Raw genomic sequence first — 20,303 nt, 5'->3', positions numbered from 1 at the left:
ATTGGACAATTCAAATGTATGTATGAATTTGAGCCGTAATGACAAGATGTTTCAGGAAGTGGTTACTGTAAGGAAAGTATATAGATGACATTTTATTAAATTCCTGTAGTTACTAAAAAGAAGGAACAACTTTTTCCTTGCCAAAACACCAACTCGGGAATTGAAACGTCTCTTGAATTAGATGATAAAAGCACAAACACCTAAGAGCAGGGAGTCTGAGCACTGTTAATCATTAGGTCGTGAAACGGAGTAAAACACATGAACTTGTGTCCTGCCAAGTAAGTAGAAATGTTGTATTTATAATGTTTAAGTGTATTTGGTGTGATGTAATGATTGGAGATCTTAAACTTCATTTTATAGCCCTTTGCTTACCCATGAATATTGCAGAAATGCACTTTTCATTTTCACAGGGAGGATCTCCAGGTACGTTACAGCAGATCTTCTGTTTGTTTGTACCTTGTTTAGAGGCAGAAGCAGACTTGTCCGGCAGGAGACATTTGAAGTGACCATGTTCCTGAGGACCCTATCAATTGTATTCTGCCTCCAGCAGATGTCAACAGCCTCAACCAAATTGTCTGCCCAGAGGAATTAAAAAACACTTCGAAATCTTAAATTAGGTTTGAGTAGGTTGGGCTATATGTTAGCTAGAATAAGCTCTGGAGGAGATTTTTCTCCCGCATGTCCTCCTCCTGTCTGTTCAGGACTAATGTCCCCGTGCTGCAATGGTGAAAAAAGAAGCACAAGCAGAAAGGCTAGCTTAGCTCCCTTTGAGGGATGCTTATATGGGATCCTGTTTGTCTTCTGCAGGGACCATGTCATCCCATCTTTCATTTCTCCCTGGCCTAGAGGAATCTTCTTCACCCATTTACACCCATCTGTGAGACCTCTGGGGGATCAGAGAAGGAACAAAGAGGATAGATGATTGTCTCTCCCCTCCCTGTGGGACTGATGCATTTCCCTACACTAGATGACATGCTTGTGATTGCTCTGGCAGGGCGCAAAGAGGAGCACTCCCAAGCACAAGAAACCTGCCATCATACCAGTGGGGAAAGGATGCTAAGATGGCCTCAAACTGAGGTCTCCGCTAACTTGTACCACTCCACCTAACTGTAACCCCCACCAAAAGAGTAGTGAGAGCTACGATAGCTCAGATGACATCCAGGCAGCCAGTAAGGAGCTGTCTAGGGCTTACAATTTTTGCCTCACCCCTCCAGGGGTCAGGGTTAGTCTGTCCACTGGCTGGCTCGCCAACAGATTCATAGATACTAAGGTCAGAAGGGACCATTATGATCATCTAGTCCAACCTTCTGCACAATGCAGGCCACAGAATCTCACCAACCCACTCCTGCGATAAACCTCTCACCTATGTCTGAGCTATTGAAGACCTCAAATTGTGGTTTAAAGACTTCAAGGAGCAGAGAATCCTCCAGCAAGTGACCCGTGCCCCATGCTACAGAGGAAGGCAAAAAACCTCCAGGGCCTCTTCCAATCTGCCCTGGAGGAAAATTCCTTCCCAACCCCAAATATGGCGATCAGCTAAATCCTGAGCATGTGGGCAAGATTCACCAGCCAGACACCCAGGAAAGAATTCTCTGTAGTAACTCAGATCCCACCCCATCTAACATCCCATCACAGGCCATTGGGCCTATTTACCATGAATACTCAGGGTTCTCCATACCATTACCTGCTTCAGGGTTCCTCATCACTTTTGTGACTGCCCTTGGGAACATTAGCAAACATCCTAATGTAGGGGCACTACCATAAAGGACTAGATGGACCTGGGCCCCTGCCTACCTAGAAAGCCTTCCCTTCCTGGGTAATCTAAGGGCCACATTCCTTCTTTAGATCCTGAGAAAAGAAGTAAAAACAGGGTAGTCTCTAAAAAGGCTTCCATATGCAGGTGATATTTTTCTTTTCTTTCTCCTTCTAAAAAGAGTAAAAGAAGTGACCCTGTAACCGAACCATAGTATTCATCTTCAGACTGTAACCACTATGGTCGCTCCTCTACAGAATCCATCTGTAAAGCTCAGTTAGTGCAAGAGCAAGAGGTGTACAGACTATTCCACATCTTCATTGAGTTCCTGTGAGAAAGAATCCTCTAAGAAATTTACAAAAACAAGAAAAAAGAAAAGATCCAGAAAGGATTCCTTGGTTTGTCCTTCCTGGGAAGTAGGGCAGCTTTCAGATTTTTGAATCAAAATATCTGAGGAAATTCAGAACAAGCTGTTAGACAAAATATGGTTTGAAACAAAGCTTATGCTCAAATAAATTGGTTAGTCTCCAAGGTGCCACAAGTACTCCTTTTCTTTTTGCGAATACAGACTAACACGGCTGCTACTCTGAAACTTCTTAAGGTTGGTTGTATGGTTTGGCTTTCCTCTGGATGAACCCTTGAAGGAGGAGGCGGTGACATTTGAGAAAGTGGGTAGAAAGGAGAGTGAGGCCACTTGCAAGTACTTCATATCAGATTTGAAAACTATATCTCCTTGCATGCAGTACGTGAGGATGTAAGTAGCACTGACTGAGTAGGAAACCCAACGAAAAACCAAGAGGCTGGCTAAGGAGCACTATTATGTCCATAAAACCAAAATCTTGACCAATTTATCCTACCAAAAATTGATGTAGCTCTTTCGTTGTTTGTTAAAGACAGTTGATTCATTTAGAGGTTACTTCTTCTCTAAGGACCAGACTCACAGAAGAATTAAGTCCTTCCTCGGAAGGCACTCTGAAGCGATCTTAGCAGCTGCCTCTTCTGCATCTGCTTCATTCATAAGAGCCACACGTGCATGGATGACTTCCTGTTGGACACTGTTCTTTCAAGATCAGGAAATCTTGTAGGCTGTTTGCCAAATTAGGTTTTCGTAAACAGTGGCTTTTGTACTGGATGCTTCCCTTGACAGCCTCAGATTTGCTGCAAGGGTAATGATACAATTCCACATCACATCACAAGCTCTGACTAAAGCCATGGAAGGCCGATTTTGAAGCCAAGCAGGTCCTGGTCACCTCTAAGTATATGGGAGGGGTGGGCACTTCAATGAATCTTCTTTTCAGAAAGCAGCTGAAGAGAAGTCATAGAAGACTTGTTAGCATACTAGAGTTTAAAAAGAGAATTCAGACCCTGTTACAAATCATGACATTTCTTTAGCTCCTGTTCAACTAAATGTCCCAGGAGGTGTTTGAAGTGGATGGACTAGATTCAGAAGCTTGAGGAAAAAGGAGATTCCTTAAGAAAGCCCTTAGCCTCCTTGTAGTGAGGTGGACTGGCCCTCCCCAGACACAGAGGAAGAAGCTGGCTCCACCCCCTCTTGGGCGGAGCCCTACCCCCCCCCAGCTCCGCCCCTGGAAGCCAAGGGTCAGTGCCAGAAGTATAAAGGCTGGACCCAGAAGCTCAGTGGGGCCCCAGTCACTGGAGGGGACAGCGCATCCCCTGAGCACTTGCGCTGGGAGGTGGCAGGAGGCCCACAGAGTGCAGATGACTGGCCTGAACCACCTGGACCCCTGGATGACCCGGCTCCACAGGAAACAGACGACTGGCTCGGACTGCCAGTTGGCCCAACCCCGGCAGAGCTTCTGCTGGCAACTGAGCCCCTACCCCCCCCCCCCCCCCCAGATCACCTTACCTGAGCGGATCAGCAGGTACCTTTGCAGGGGGAGAGTGGAAGTGGCCCAGGGGTGGTAGACCCTTGTCTGGCTGCAATGCTGGCAGAGGATGAGTCAGCGTGTTGCGGCTTAGATCCCCGCTGACATGGTGGCAGATCCCTCCGCCACCCTTAGGGCCCTGGGCGGGGACACAGTGGAGAGGGAGGGCCTGCATTCCCCCTGCCACCCAAGCAATGGCAGTCTCCCCCTCCCTCAGGCTAGCTGAAGGAAAGCCTGAGTTAACTGACTTTGCAGTCAAAAGCCAAAGTTTCAGAACGAATTTATAGAATTCATATGTACACTTTTCCGTAAAATCATACATACAGGGAATACCTCCAACTTATTTTACAATGGGCAGCCTTATTAGTACACTGCTTTACCCTTTGGCCCAGTAACTACCCAAGGATCCCTATCAAAGGGCTCGTTATCTGTGGTCTGTCTTAGGAAGGAGGAAATTCATGTGTTCCCCTTTCCCAACAACCTGTTCATCAGCACACCCTTTCTGAAAAAGAAACCAAAAGTAACTTGCCTCATTGCCCAGATTATAGAACAACATAGTTTTGTCCTCAACCCCAAATGACTCCCACAGATTCTGTTTTACATTTGGCAGCTATCATAGATACTCAGCTACACAGCATTGTTCTCTCAAAGACAGGATTCAGAAGTTGGTATATGCTATATATACAGATAATCAGTTTTCTTGCCATATCAATCAGGACTCTGATGTTTTTACTGGGAATAATAGTATCCTGTGTTGACTTTCTTGCTTTGGCAAGGTTCTGTTCACATCTTCTCCAGTAGTTTTTGGTTTTCCTGATCTCTCACCATGTCCCTATCTTCACTAATTTAAGTATCCAATGTAGTATCAAAATCTGTCCTGGTGGCTGGAAGTCAGCAGATACTTAGATGGTCACAAAATATCAGAACTGTAGTGATAACCAATGTCAGTCTCAAGGGATGGGGAAATCTCATATGGGGCAAGGATCTTTGAGGGCCAAGGAGCTTCAAATATCAATTGGCTCAAGCTTAGAAAAACTAAGTATGTCCTATCATCAATTTTTACCTATTATTATATACTGGTGATTTCTCTGCTTTAGCTTTTATCAATAGAGAAGTACAGGATCCACAGCATTGCTACAGGAAGCCATTTTTCTGTCACTGGCGGCCTTCCACACAAAAGGCAACTGAACATACAAGCAGAATGGTCAAACAGACAAAGGAATAGGCCTGAAGATGTATAGTCTACATGCAAATATCTTTTGATTCAATAGTCTAGGCTCTGGGTTACCCCTCAATAGAAGTATTTGCATCCAAGTTCAATGCAAAGTTCTAAAGCTCTTCTCCAGTTAAAGAGACCACCAAACCAAGGCAAAAGACGATGCGTTCTGATCTGTGCCCATAATGGTGTCTTTTGTTTCTTTCCCCCCATTCACAATGATCCTGGGGACCATTCAGAGGATAAAGAAGGAAGAAGCATATGTATTCTTGGAGCTTCACAGTGGTCAGTGAGGTGCAGGTTGTTGGACCTATATCAGATGGCAGCCACCCTTCAATTATTCCTCCTCTGCTGGAAAGACCTCCTATCACAAGCACTAATTCTGTATCCTTCCTGGGGGGAGGGATAGCTCAATGGTTTGAGCATTGGCCTGCTAAACCCAGGGTTGTGAGTTCAATCCTTGCGGGGGCCATTTGGGGATCTGGGGTAAAATTGGGGATTGGTCCTGCTTTGAAAAGGGGGGGTTGAACTAGATGACCTCCTGAGATCCCTTCCAACCCTGATGTTCTTGATTCTATGATACCAACCCAGAGCAAAGGAGAATCTAGCTTCATGGTATTGAAGAGGCACCAGGTGAAACAAAATTATTCAAATGACCTCAGATGCAAAGAATTTTACAAACAGGGCCTATTCAAAGACTTGATCTAGATTTAAAGCCTTGTGTAAGGACCCCATTATAAAGGTGACAGACAAGACGAGCCAAGCATGTGTTTTGGAGTTCATGTAGAACAACTTTAACTTTTACAAGCTGTATGCCTCTCGTTTTGAAATTTCAAGTGGTTGCCGTATCCAGCATACCAGAGACTGCAGGCAAGCATGGAACTGCCTTACCCTCAGACATTGACAGGCTTCTCAGAATAGCATCTCTTGTTTACCCTACACCAAATGGAATAATTCTGTTTTGGACCTTAATTTAGTAGTATTCCCCAAAGAAGCATCTTTTAAAATCAGTCTAAGTATCTCTTTTGTTTTTAAAGTATCACGATTGGAATTGCCTCAACACGAAAGGTTCTTATGGAAAATGCCCTGTTGCCATTTACTAATAAGGATGTAGTTGTACCAAGAATGAAGACCGCTTTCATTCCAAAAATCAACTATTTATTCTGTAGAACACACGAGATTTTCCTTCCATTCTTTTGTTAGCATCCAAAATGCCCCACTGAAACTGGCATACTGTGACAGTGTGTCAGGACAAAACTATAATCTACATTGAGGTGCTCTTCAAAAGATGCTTGTCTCTTTCGTGCTGAACCATCCATCTCAAGAAGTAAATTGTTTTAAAATACTAAAAGCGCTAGAGTGGACAGGGGTTAAATGTCAATTATACTTCAAGAGTTTGTGTATAAACTCATGAAACATTTTCTTGTTACGTCTCAAACTTTTTTTTCGTTTGTCAGTTATTTCTTAAACAAATTTCATGGTTTAAGTGCAGTCCATTGATGAAACTAACATGAAGCTGACTTTGTTTTGTGACTGAAGGTTATTTTAAAATGCTGCAGTGTTAAGCATACTAAAAAAAACTCTCCCTGACACAGCACAGATGTTAGAAGTAAAAGCAATACTGTCAGAACACATACACAGCAAAATAACTAACACCTTTGATGACTCATGGGAAATGCAGCTGTAATTTTTCACAAGATTTTGTCACTTTAAAAACAAAGTCATAGAAAGTTATTTGATGCTATCTTCTTGTAGAATGAAATTCAAAGTGCTTACTATAAATTTGAAAAACCCAACCCTAGTGCTATTTTATATTTTTCTTTTAGTTCCAGCCATAATTTGTTTCCTGTCATTTAAAATGACCATCTTTTTCCTATTTAGGCTTCAGTTGCTTTCTTCTAATGTACTGGATCTTCTGGAGACTTTGTAATTAACATAACAGTACAGGATACTAAGTACCTTACTAAGAATGTGAGAATTTTACAATCTGTCTTTCCTCTTCTGAAGAGTCAAGTTCACTGTTACCTTGGAGAATTACTCCAGGTATGACTAACATAGCCATGGTTTACACTACAAAATTTTGCCAGCCTATCTCTATCAATTACGAGTGTGTGTGGGGGTAGGAGTGGTGTTGGGAGGGGGTGGACTCTCTTGCCCTCCAATACAGCTATGCCAGCAAAACCCCTAGTATCATGTGCAACTGTGCCGACAGAGTGCTTCTGTCAGCATAGCTAATGTCACTTGAGGACGTGATGTAGCTTTGCCAGCAGGAGTCGTGGTCCTGCTGGCTTATGCTGCATCTACACTAGAGGGCTCTGTCAGTATAGCTATGCTGACCAAGACTCTGTAGTGTAGACAAGTCTTAAAAGTTTACTGTGTGATTAAATATAGCGAAACTCAACCTATTGACTTTGCTAGATTTCAGAGCTACATTTCTAGAAGCAATGGATTACAAAAACTTTTAGTGTAAAATGGAACTGGCTCTGGGGGCCTTACCTACTTTAAGGTTCCCACCATTCCCATTCACTGTCTTGGATGCCTAGCAGTGTGTAGAAAGTAAAGTGGGTGAAATAGAGATGTCAAGATCTGTAGTGAAAAGAATATTGGCATTTCTTCTAAAAAGAATTTTAGGGATCGTTGTAGGTAACCAACTATGTATGAGCTCCCACTGCAGTGCTGTGGCAACAAGGGTTAACACAAACCTTGAATGTATAAATGGGGAACATACAGTAGGAGAAGAGAGGTGACATATTCCTTTTTGTATATGGCAGTGTTTAGATCACTGTTGGAATTGTGTGTCCAGTTCTGTTGCCATGTTTTTAAAACAACGTTAGCTCTTATCATGTACTCTGTAGTTTTTCTGAGAGAGAGACTTGTCTGTAAAAGCATGCTTTACAATGAAAGACTTGATGAGGTCATGCTGTTTAGCTTATTAAAAAAAAGGATGCAGTGACTCGATCATAGTCTAAATACTTACGCAGAGAGAAGTGATCTAATGTTAAGAGAGATAAAGGAGTTTTTAATCTAGCAAACCAAAATGATAACAGAATCCAATAGCTTGAAGTTAAAAGTTGGAAAAATATACATGAGACATGAAACTGCAGTTTTTAACAGTGAGGATAATTAACCACACTGGGACACTTTACTAAGGGTGTGGTAAAATGGCCATAATTTGGCATCTTTAAATTAAGACTAGATGCCTTTCTAAAATATATATTGTAGTTCAGCTATAATTTTTTGGGCTATGGACAGGAATTCCTGGATGAAATTCTATGTCCTGTGTAATCCCATCAGAGTATATTATGATAATGGTCCCTTCTGGCCTTAAATCTATGAATTAAATGAAACCTTTTATTTCTTTAAATTGGTGTATCTTAAAATGTAGAAAAAGATCTTAATGGATAATTTCAGCAGTATGAAAAGACTGGGAGTATTTCATTCAAGAGTATTAATCCATCTCTGGTAATTTTAGGCATGAGATTGAAGGCAAAGCTAAAACCACCAGAATACTGGTGATATCCCAGCATACTACTCAACCTGATGTGTTAGGATTCCAGAATGATGCTTTCTAAACATTGTGAAATAAATGATAATGTAACTTTGAAATGGTTGGTAACCCTTGCAATACTATGTTAAGACTTCAAAGTAAATGAAGAATAAATGTAGATTTCCACATTCAATTTCCACATGCTCTTTTTCTTTTGATTTCCTTATTTAAGATCTCCTCCTTCAAATAACTTACTCCTAGGCTTTTATGGTGACACTGAGCTCTGTGGGACTAATTCCAACAGTGTTTGTAGGATTGACTTGTTAGGTTGTTTTTGACCTCTACTTTTCCCATCTCCTTACCACGCCAGTTGAAGCTTTTGTTTCTCTTTACTTCTCTTTCTGATTTCATGTGACTGAAAAAATCTAAATCTCTAATCATTGTCCAGGTGATGAGAACTAAAAATTGAAAGCAAGAGGGAGAATGACCTGAACTGCAAGTGAAGCACCATTTACTGCCATGTTAAAATACAGTTTTAGATTTTTTTTGAAATAAAACTCTTTACTTAAACAAAATGAAGATGTTTTTAAAAAGTGCATGAATATTGGAGTCTTAAGAGTGAGTAATGTGAATTGAGTAATTGCATAAGCAGATAATTGGCATGATTCACCACTGCATTACTCCATGTTTATGCCAGTGTTATGAGATGATTGCAGTTACACTGTGGTAAAACTGGACTAACACACAGGAGAATCAGGTCCGATATCTTTTAGTGCATATATTTTGGTTATTCCATGTTTGTTCTGGAAAACTGTCCACTCTTTTTTTTAAATTCAGTCGGACTTTAAATCTGCTCATTGTAGTTGCTATTACAGTTTTTGTTTCTGCTCTGACTCTTTTAAGGCAAATCTTCCTGATAAATTGAATGGCCTTGTCTACACTAGGAAATTAGGTTGGTATAATTGTCATTCGGGGTGTGAAAAATCCAACTCTGAGCAAAGCAGTTAAACTGACCTAATACCTGGTGTAGACAGCGCTACGTCGATGGGAGAATTCTTTCATTGACCTAGCTACCACCTCTGGGAAGGAGGAGTACCTACGGTGATGGGAGAAGCCCTCCTGTCGGTATAGGCAGCGTTTTCACTGAAGCGTTACAACAGCATAACTGTGCTGCGGCAGCGTTTTAAGTGTAGACAAGCCAAAAGAGAAGGGCAAAAGAATATAATATCAACATAGAAGAAATCTTTCACTGTCTCTAGCTTTCTTAATGCTTTGGCTATAATATGTGTCAGTATTCAAGCTGCGTGACTGTCAGATACCTGGATCCAAAAGTAATAAAGCCAAGTTTGTATTACAAGACTATAATTCCACTGAGTGGTTGATGTTATAAAAGATATGTACTAGCATCCTTCATGGCTTTATAGTTCCATAATTGGAATTGTGCTTTTAAGAAAACTTTTATTATGTGATACATAAAGATTTTAATTTAAAAAATGGTGTCCATGTGATAGCAAGTGACCCTGAATGACTTTGTCTAAAGTCTTTTAACAATGGCTGCTCTTCAAAACATTTATAATGTTTAAGTTTGTACATGCCATGAAGCAACTTTGATTTTTGAATTTTGATTGTGAACATCATAAACACACAATTCATGTGTTTTGCTGTCACATCTTTGTGATACTTTTTTTCCTGTACGTGGTGTCTTAATGTTTCTGTCCTCCTCTAGTTTAGAGAATATGACAGTGAACACTTAAACACTTCTTTTCATTAATTAGAGATTGGCTGCCCAAGTGAAGGATACCAGAGTGACATGAAGCCCCTAAGTAGTACTGCAGAGTCATTTCTAATAAGTATATATGAGACAGGCTTTACATAATCGTTTGTCTTACCAGAGGGGTAGCATATAGAGTATAAACTTCATGTTTTCCTGTTACTAATATGGCTATATAAATAATGCCTAGACGTAAATATGTAAAATACTTCATAGTAGGAAAGTTGAATAATATCTTTTTTTGAGAGTTTAGGATAACATACCTGCAGTCAACTGAAAAGCTCAAATGAAACCTTCGTTAAATCAGATTCCTGAGTTGTGTGTGTATAGCCACTAATTTGCAGGAGGTGGGGAATAACTTTTTTTAGAATTCTGATAAAACATTCTAGAATAAATCATTGCCTATTGCAATGAGACTTGTACCATAGGAGTTGAAAACCTGGGATTCTTTTTCTCTCTCTCTCTCCTCCCCCTCCCACCACGCAACCCATTTTTGAGGGAACAACTGTAGAGATATGTTATTTTTACCCATCCATGTATGTTGATTGAAGTCCTCTGTTATGTATTCTGTAATTTAGAAGGTGTGATGAGACAGACCAATGGCTAGAATGAAAACAAGCAGTCAGGAGAATCCCTGTATAAAGAGTTAGCTTATACATAAATTGACTAATATGTATAATACAAGGAAAAATCAAAAGGGGAGTAGTGGGGGGAATTTGCTGTTAGAAACTCTATTCCTTTTTATTCAGTGCTGCCTCAACTTTTTAAAAACTTATTTATTAAATATTTGAGCTGCACTAATTAAAACAGCAATTACATTTATGCAAGAATATCAATAAAGGATACTAACATGTAAGAATGTGAAAATACAAAGTCCTTAGGTAGAAGTGGCTGAAGATCAGAATTAACTAATATAAAATGTCAGAAATAGTAATATTGCAAGAAGAAAACCATTTTGGGATAGTGATTATATGAAAAATGCTGTACCAAAATAAAATTATATTGAAGAACATCATTAACTACTATTCAATGTCCAGAAATATGAAAAACTAGTTCTGGGCCACATTATCATGCGAGTTATTTTCATTTCTCCGTTTCCTCAGCTTTTAAAAGTTTCTTTGTTTCATACACACATTCAAATATGCCCGTATATTTAATTGGGAACTGGCATTTTATTTCTAGGGAACAAAGATTCAAATCTTAGCACAGCTGAGAAGTGAAAAGACAGTCATTTGTCCACATCCTAAAATCACTATCCAACGGGACATGTATGCAGGAAACGGAATAGGAAAGGTTTTGCAGAAGAAGCTTAATGTATTACTTATGCAGCACAAGATGGGAAAACTTGCAGTGCCTGCTCCCAGTCCTTGCTCAAGCCAATGATACTAGTCTCACTTTCACGAGTACCAAATTACCACCACGAAAAAAGTAGAAATTTATTCAATGTGAATACCATTATGAGAAAAGGGGAGTGAGATAAGTGTTCAAAAATTATTTTATGGAAAAAGATTTGTGTAAATTGAAGTTCAAAGACCAAAATTTTCAAACTTGGATGCCTAAAGTACAGCTGATTTTTAGCTATTTTTTAGTATCTAAGTATAGTTGGCCAGACTTGCAAAGGTGACGAGCATCTGTATCTCCCATTGATTGCAGTCGGATTTGTGAATTATCAGCACTTTTGAAAAGCAGGCTATTTTTAGTTAGGTGCCCAACTTGAGGCACTCAAGTTGGAAAATGGCTCTAGGCACTGTATCAAATTCTAATGGCTTATACTGAGTAGCAACACATCAGTGAATGGTGGTCCAAGGTCCTGAGCCATGCTTTGTAGGTGACAAATCTGAGGAATTGTCACAGATTGAAGTGTCATTAGAGTTTTGGAATTAATTGATAAACTTAACAGTAACAAGTTACCGGGACCAGATGGCATTCGCTCGAGTTCTGAAAGAACTCAAATATGAAATTGCGGAACTATTAACTATGGGTTGTAACCTGTCCTTTAAATCAGCTTCTGTACCCAATGACTGGAAAACAGCTAATGTAACACCAATATTTAAAAAGGGCTCTTGAGGTGATCCTGGCAATTACAGACCAGTAAGTCTAACGTCAGTATCGGCCTAATTAGTTGAAACAATAGTTAAGAATAAAATTGTTAGAGACAAAGAAGAACATAAATTGTTGGGCAAAAGTCAACATGGTTTCTATAAAGGGAAATCATGTCTTACTAATCTATTAAAGTTCTTTGAAGGGGTCAACAAACATGTGGACAAGGGGGATCCAGTGGACATAGTGTACTTAGATTTGCAGAAAGCCTTTGACAAGGTCCCTCACCAAAAGCTTGTAAGTAAATTAAGTTGTCATGGGACAAGAGGGACGATCCTTTCATGGATTGAGAACTGGTTAAAAGACAGGGAATAAAGGGTAGGAGTAAATGGTAACTTTTTAGAATTGAGAGGCGTAACTAGTGTTGTTCCCCAAGGGTCAGTCCTAGGACCAATCCTATTCAACTTACTCATAAATGATGTGGAGAAAGGGGTAAACAGTGAGGTGGCAAAGTTTGCAGGTAATACTAAACTGCTCAAGATAGTTAAGACCAAAGCAGACTGTGAAGAACTTCAAAAAGATCTCACAAAACTAAGTGACTGGGCAACAAAATGGCAAATGAAATTTAACGTGGATAAATGTAAAGTAATGCACATTGGAAAAAATAATCCCAACTGTACATACAATATGATGGGGGCTAATTTAGCTACAACTCATCAGGAAAGCAATCTTCGATCATTGTGGATAGTTCTCTGAAGACGTCCATGCAGTGTGCAGCGGCAGTCAAAAAAAGCAAACGGGATGTTTGGAATCATTAAAAAAGAGAGAGAGAATAAGACGGAGTATATCTTATTTCCCTTATATAAATCCATGGTATGCCCACAGAGAAAGGCAACTAAAATTATTAGGGGCTTGGAACGGGTCCCATATGAGGAGAGATTAAAGAGGCTAGGACTTTTCAGCTTGGAAAAGAGGAGACTTAAGGGGAGATATGATAGAGGTATATAAAATCATGAGTGGTGTGGAGAAAGTGAATAAGGAAAAGTTATTTACTTGTTTCCATGAACTAGGGACCACCAAATGAAATGAATGGGTAGCAAGTTTAAAACAAATAAAAGGAAGTTCTTCTTCACTCAGCGCACAGTCCTGTGGAACTCCTTGCCTGAGGAGGTTGTGAAGGCTCAGACCATAACAGGGTTTAAAAGAGAACTGGATAAATTCATGGAGGCTAAGTCCATTAATGGCTATTAGCCAGGATGGGTAAGGAATGGTGTCCCTAGCCTCTGTTTGTCAGAGAGTGGAGCTGGATGGCAGGAGAGAGATCACTTGATCGTTACCAAAAAGAAAAGGAGTACTTGTGGCACCTTAGAGACTAACCAATTTATTTGAGCATAAGCTTTCGTGAGCTGTAGCTGTAGCTCACGAAAGCTTATGCTCAAATAAATTGGTTAGTCTCTAAGGTGCCACAAGTACTCCTTTTCTTTTTGCGAATACAGACTAACACAGCTGCTACTCTGAAAATTGATCATTACCGGTTAGGTTCACTCCCTCTGGGGCACCTGGCATTGTCCACTGTCGGCAGACAGGATACTGGGCTGGAAGGACCTTTGGGTCTGACCCAGTATGGCCATTCTTATGTTCTTAGTTTAGCAGAATGTGTAAACCTTGCTTCTGATGCCAGTTACTTAGTACTGCCAGAGAAAGCATATCCCACCCATGTTTATAAATTCAGTGGTTTTATCTTTTGGTACAGCCTTAGTTCTGTTAGAGACTCTGACTAAAAAAAAGTCTTGTTTCCCATCATTATAATTAATACACAGCTTTTGAAGTAATAATTTTAGTATAACTAAAATAAATGTTGCAGTGTGTAATGTGTATCAGTAGATATAATTTTTTTTTAAAGGATGCAAATACAAGTTACTGCCCAATAGCTCCATCTAGCTTCTGGAAACAGTAGTATTTTAAGAAAGGTGGCATCTTTCAAAATACATCTGTCCATGATAGAGAGAGAGATCCAAACGGAAAACCATCTAATAGTGTTGTGCTATCTTGTACAGTATACTTCACCAAGGACTCTTTCTACACAAAGAGAGTCTTCCTAGTGGCTCTTGAGAAAGAAGTAACTGAGCAGTTCAGGGTCATCAAGGAAACAAATGTTTCCTAATAATGTCAAATTCAGTATCCTTTAATGCCTGGCAAATATATAATTCCTTCAGAACGCTCACTGTATTTTTATTGACATACAAGGTGATAGAAATAAAAGTAAACACACTTGTTATGCAGTATCTTCTGTTAATTTTATTTTTATATGCATGTGTATTTAATACTTTAGCAGAGTTTGAATATCTTATAAACTAATGCTTTTTTATAATGAATATGTTTTGGAATTGTGGTTTGTTTAGTGCAGCGATTGATTAAACTGTTCATCGATGCTGATTATGATTTGCCATAGTAAGTAGAAAGTATCTGAAATTCATAAGTGCCAGGAGTCCTGACATGAAGGATTTTTAGGAAGTAGTTGTAAGTTTGTGGTATACTTCTTTTAAGCCTATGTACATTTTGAATCTCGTCTGTGACTATATGGCTACCGCTCTCACATAATTATAGTGTACTGCATGCTTGTACAACCCACTGAGGTTCTGTTCATGTATACAGATTTGAGTTTGTTACTGCCTCTTTGCTAAAGTACCTGGTCCTCTAGCTCAAACAGTGGAAGTGCTGATGCTTTTAGATCTAGAGGTCCCGGGTTCACTCTCCAGAGACTATCTAGCAAGGAATGCTGTTGTACTTGCATCACATTCTCTTTAGATGTTGCATGCTGTAAGCATATGTAGATACATTCTGGAGCAGAAAATTCATGAGGCTACTCCTGTTTTCAGTAAAGGAACATGAAGTATAGAGCTGGTATGGGAGGCAGGCACTCACTTTTTTTCTCCATTGCACCAATCTTAAGTGGAAAGGATTTAGAATAGCTGTGGATTTTGAAGGCTGCTCTTTCGCAACCTTGAAGGATCTAGAGGGAAGGGAAACCTCCTTTCCTTCTTGAAGGGCTGCCATTGGCTAAATTCCTCAATCCCTGCTGAGTCAGCAACCATAGGAGGGGTCCAAAGGGTCATGGTAAATCCTGGGATTTTGCCCAAAAATCACTAGACTCCACAGGGAAAAGTGTCACAGAGAACAGCACATCACTTGCTCCCATCTCCATTCCTGCTTCTGAACTTAGCATGGAAGACTATCCACACAAGGCACGGGAAGGACATGGGGCAGTGAAAAGACCACATTCTATTCTACCTTGCCCTCCTTTTTCCAGGGATCTACATGTGGAGAGCTCCCACTGTGCAGATTATTTTGGGATGAATCTGGTAGCAAATCAGTTTGACCTGAAATGCAGAAATGGTGGTTTCACAATAATACTGTGAGGTAGCATGGCGTACAAACTAAATGCCATATGTTCTGTTTTTCTGATATATAGTCTCCGGAGCAAAGAAGATGAGAGAATATCAAAACCAGGAGCTGTCTCTACACCTGTAAAGAATGCAGATGATATCCCTGTTTCTAAAACCATGGAAGAGGCTATAATTGAAAGAAACGAAAAACAAACTCCACCTCTGCCAGGTAAATATGGTAAAACGCCAAGTTATGCCTGCTGCCTCTAATGAATGCTCAGTAGGAATTTGCGCTACTTCATATCTACAGCATGATTTCTCTCAAGCTGTTAAAATGTACAACTGCATAAATACTAAGAATATGCAGATTCAAAGGGCCCAGCTCTGCCCCTAGTTATATGGGTGAAGCCAGTTTAAATAATGGCAGAAGTGGGTCCAATGTTTTTTGTCATTTTTCTGAATATGCAAGTCTTCCTGAGAGCATAGTTCAGCTTGTGGTATTTGTGGTTTTCAATTCTGGAAGATCACTCTAAAGCGCTCTCCGCTGTGGGATTAAAAACTGTGTTGGTTACAACTGTGTCCAAGCATGCTTGTTGCTAAGAGGATTCCGTCATGATTTCCAAGGCCAAGGTAAGATGGAGGGCTTTTTCCCCTCTAAAAGCCATACTAACACATTTAAATATAGAAGTAGCTAACGCAGTTTTGATCTCAATGGAGAGCTAAATCTTTTTTGTTGGTTTGTATTATCATAGCACTTAGGGCCCTAATTAAGCACCAGGACCTCATTGTGCCATTCACTGTATAAACACAGAAGAAAAAGGGCAGATGCCCAGGTTACAGTCCTGAGTGATGGATAAGATGATCGTGGTGTCCACAGTAATCAAGAAAGGAGGTAGTGGGAGGATTTGGGGGATTAAGAGCTCTGTTTTACCTGTGTGCAGTTTGAGCTCATGGCAAGACATCTAGGAGACAATGTCAGAGGCAGGCAGAAATTTTAGTTTAGATAGAAGGAGGCAGGTCTGGAGTAGAGATCTGAGAGTCGTCATCTTAGAGACTGTGGTTGAATTTGTATTTCGCGGATGAGATTACCCAGAGATATGTAGAGGGCGCAGAGAAAGTGACCAGTGACATCCCTGTGGAATACCCACAGAAAGTTGAAGGAAGGATGGACCTGCTGAAGGAGTCATTGGAAATTTAGGAGAGAAGAGGACAGAGGGGAGACAACCCAGGGAGGACAAGATTTCAAGGAGGAGGAGCATGGTCAACTGTGTTTAAGGCGGTGGGCTGGTCAAGGAGGATGAGGTTGGAGTACTGGTTCTGAGCTTTGGCTAGGACAAGGTCATAGAGACTTTAGCAAGAGCAGTTTTATTGGCATGAAAGGGGCAGGAGTTGTATTGGAGAGGATCTAGGATGGGATCCTAGATGGAGAGAGAAATTTGAGATGGCTACTGTAAACAGTGCTTTCAATGAGCTTAGAAATACAATCTTGAAAGAGGACAGTAGGTAGAGAGGTAAATGGGTTCAAGGGTGGTGTTTTTTTGTTTTTATTTGGTTAAAATGAGGGAAGCGAAAACATGCTTGTACTGTGAGGGAGCGAGAAAGCCAGAGGGAGGAGAGAGATGAGATGAGAGTGGGTGTGAAGGAAATGAGGGTATGGGAGGTTAGGAGTCACTGGGACAAGTGGATGGGTTGGAGGAGGAGATCAGACAAAATTCTTCATCTGTTATAGGGGAGAAGGAAGAGAATTGTGGGAGGAGAAAGGAAGGCAAGCTGTGGAGAGGGGGAAGATCACATCACATTTTGTCAGTTTTCTCTTGGAAGAAATGAGTGAGCGGATAGAGAAATGATGACAGGAGGAGGGAAAAGTCAAAGGCAGCTGAAATGGCAGGTCTGGGTTTCAGATAAGGTAGAGATGTAGAGTTGTTTAGCTGGAAGATTATGGTAACTGACTGAACCTTTCTGGCTCCTCCCATTTTGGGGCAGTAGTTACACTAGTGGAAATTCTAATCCTTAATGTCCAAATCTTACATGATTGGAAAAAACAGTGTAATGTGTTCTTTCTGTTTTAAAGAATTGTGTATTTATCTATGATGTATTCTGCATGCTTTAAAATTTCAACAGATGTTACCAAAGTACAATGGGAAATTAAAAAAAGAAAAAGTGCAGTAATTAAACCAGCCTTAAAAAATCTACTCACCCAAGAGGAGTAATCTTACTCAGTCAGTACAAGAGAGTTATTTTCATTACTGACACTTGTGGTGAATGGGAGAAGAATTTTGTTCCTGAGCTGGTAGATTTTCATGATGACAATTTTGCAAGTATGAGTTAAACTGTATTGGTTACACAGCCTTTAAAGAATTAATAGCATGGCAAGTTGGGTTTTTTGTTTTGGTTAATAGAGCCAAAGCCAGTGTATGCTCAAGCTGGACAACCAGATGTGGATTTACCAGTCAGTCCATCGGATGGTCCTTTACCCAATTCAACTCATGAAGATGGAGTACTTCGGTAATGTAATTCAAAATTCTTTATTTGAACCTGATACCACAGTCCTTGAGCAGACCAAGCTTTCATTAAGTCAATGAGTATTATGGCTGCATGGGGACATGTAGGGCTTTGTCTTAACATACATTTCTAATCTGTTTATAAGTATTAGGGGTGTGGGAGTTGTGGCTCGTCTGTGAGCTTTGGATGCTTTGTTAACAGTTATATTACATACTTAGCAATTTTGAAACTTACCAATCACTTTTTATAGATATTATTTAATAACTGTTTTGGTTCTCTCTCCCAAACACTGCTTTTCTTCTCTTTTAAGGAAAAACAGTCATGCATTCAGGAGAACCCTATAATTGAGTGCTATGTCCAAAAAAAAAAGAGAGAAATAGCGATTCAGTTGTAAACTTCCAAGGGAAGGTTGACTGTTAAAAACAAACAAAAAGCCCCTTAAATTATGAAGCAGTCTATTTAAAATACGATTTATATAAATTAATATATTAAAGCAAACAACAAAATATCTTAAGCAAGTGAATAGAATCATAGAATATCAGGGTTGGAAGGGACCTCAGGAGGTCATCTAGTCCAACCCCCTGCTCAAAGCAGGACCAATCCCCAATTAAATCATCCCAGCCAGGGCTTTGTCAAGCCTGACCTTAAAAACTTCTAAGGAAGGAGATTCTACCACCTCCCTAGGTAATGCATTCCAGTGTTTCACCACCCTCCTAGTGAAGAAGTGTTTCCTAATATCCAACCTAAACCTCCCCCACTGCAACTTGAGACCATTACTGCTTGTCCTGTCCTCTTCTATCACTGAGAATAGTCTAGAACCATCCTCTCTGGAACCCCCTCTCAGGTAGTTGAAAGCAGCTATCAAATCCCCTCTCATTCTTCTCTTCTGCAGACTAAACAATCCCAGTTCCCTCAGCCTCTCCTCATAAGTCATGTGTTCCAGACCCCTAATCATTTTTGTTGCCCTTCGCTAGACTCTCTTCAATTTATCCACATCCTTCTTGTAGTGCGGGGCCCAAAACTGGACACAGTACTCCAGATGAGGCCTCACCAATGTCGAATAGAGGGGAACGATCACATCCTTTGATTTGCTCGCTATGCCCCTACTTATACATCCCAAAATGCCATTGGCCATCTTGGCAACAAGGGCACACTGCTGACTCATATCCAGCTTCTCGTCCACTGTCACCCCAGGTCCTTTTCCGCAGAACTGCTGCCTAGCCATTCGGTCCCTAGTCTGTAGCTGTGCATTGGGTTCTTCCGTCCTAAGTGCAGGACCCTGCACTTATCCTTATTGAACCTCATCAGATTTCTTTTGGCCCAATCCTCCAATTTGTCTAGGTCCCTCTGTATCCAATCCCTGCCCTCCAGCGTATCAACCACTCTTCCCAGTTTAGTATTCATCCGCAAATTTGCTGAGAGTGCAATCCACACCATCCTCCAGGTCATTTATGAAGATATTGAACAAAACCGGCCCCAGGACCGACCCCTGGGGCACTCCACTTGACCCTGGCTGCCAACTAGACATGGAGCCATTGATCACTACCTGTTGAGCCCGACAATCTAGCCAACTTTCTACCCACCTTATAGTGCATTCATCCAGCCCGTACTTCTTTAACTTGCTGACAAGAATACTGTGGGAGACAGTGTCAAAAGCTTTGCTAAAGTCAAGAAACAATACATCCACTGTTTTCCCTTCATCCACAGAACCAGTAATCTCATCATAGAAGGCAATTAGATTAGCAATATTACCATTATTTTCAAAAGCTCAGCTGATGAGAAGAATATTCTGCTATTATAGTTAGTGTGTTGCTGAAAGAAATAGCATGGATGCAATGATGTCAAATTGAAATAATGAACAAATTCTCTGCTGGTGTAACTCCACAGCTGCTAATCTATGACCACATATTCAACTGTTGTATGTCTGTTAATTGGAATGTGTTATAAACCTACAGGCCAAGCATGAAGCTGGTAAAATTCAAAAAAGGAGACAGCGTGGGCTTGCGGTTGGCTGGTGGCAATGATGTAGGCATATTTGTAGCTGGTGTTCTGGAGGACAGCCCTGCAGCGAAAGAAGGATTAGAAGAAGGAGATCAAATTCTCAGGGTAGGTCAAAATCTTTCATACAAAGAATCTGCTGCAGTTCAGTAATGCAACAGAATTTTGGTACGTATTACCTTTTTAGTGTATACTGTTTTATCTTTGCCTACCCTGAATAGGGTTAGACGATGGTGGTAAAAATTCTTGCAGCTTCCACTGTTG

The 20,303-nt window shown here is 40.5% G+C and overlaps 1 protein-coding gene across 9 annotated transcripts in view; it reads left to right on the top strand.

Moving 5' to 3' along the window:
* The window catches only part of TJP1 (tight junction protein 1), a 308,695-nt gene that overhangs the window by 238,711 nt on the left and 49,681 nt on the right, over nucleotides 1-20,303 (top strand). For all 9 annotated transcript variants that reach the window (XM_073303700.1, XM_073303698.1, XM_073303696.1 and 6 more), the window contains 3 exons: nucleotides 15,626-15,768; nucleotides 17,939-18,044; nucleotides 19,997-20,147. In XM_073303700.1, the coding sequence (XP_073159801.1) occupies nucleotides 15,626-15,768; nucleotides 17,939-18,044; nucleotides 19,997-20,147 (400 nt within the window). The remainder of the gene's footprint in view (nucleotides 1-15,625; nucleotides 15,769-17,938; nucleotides 18,045-19,996; nucleotides 20,148-20,303) is intronic.

This window comes from Lepidochelys kempii, chromosome 10, assembly GCF_965140265.1.
Source record: "Lepidochelys kempii isolate rLepKem1 chromosome 10, rLepKem1.hap2, whole genome shotgun sequence".
NCBI classification, from domain to species: domain Eukaryota; kingdom Metazoa; phylum Chordata; order Testudines; family Cheloniidae; genus Lepidochelys; species Lepidochelys kempii.
Note: the sequence above shows the minus strand (reverse complement) of the source record. Positions and strands in the feature narration are given on the sequence as shown.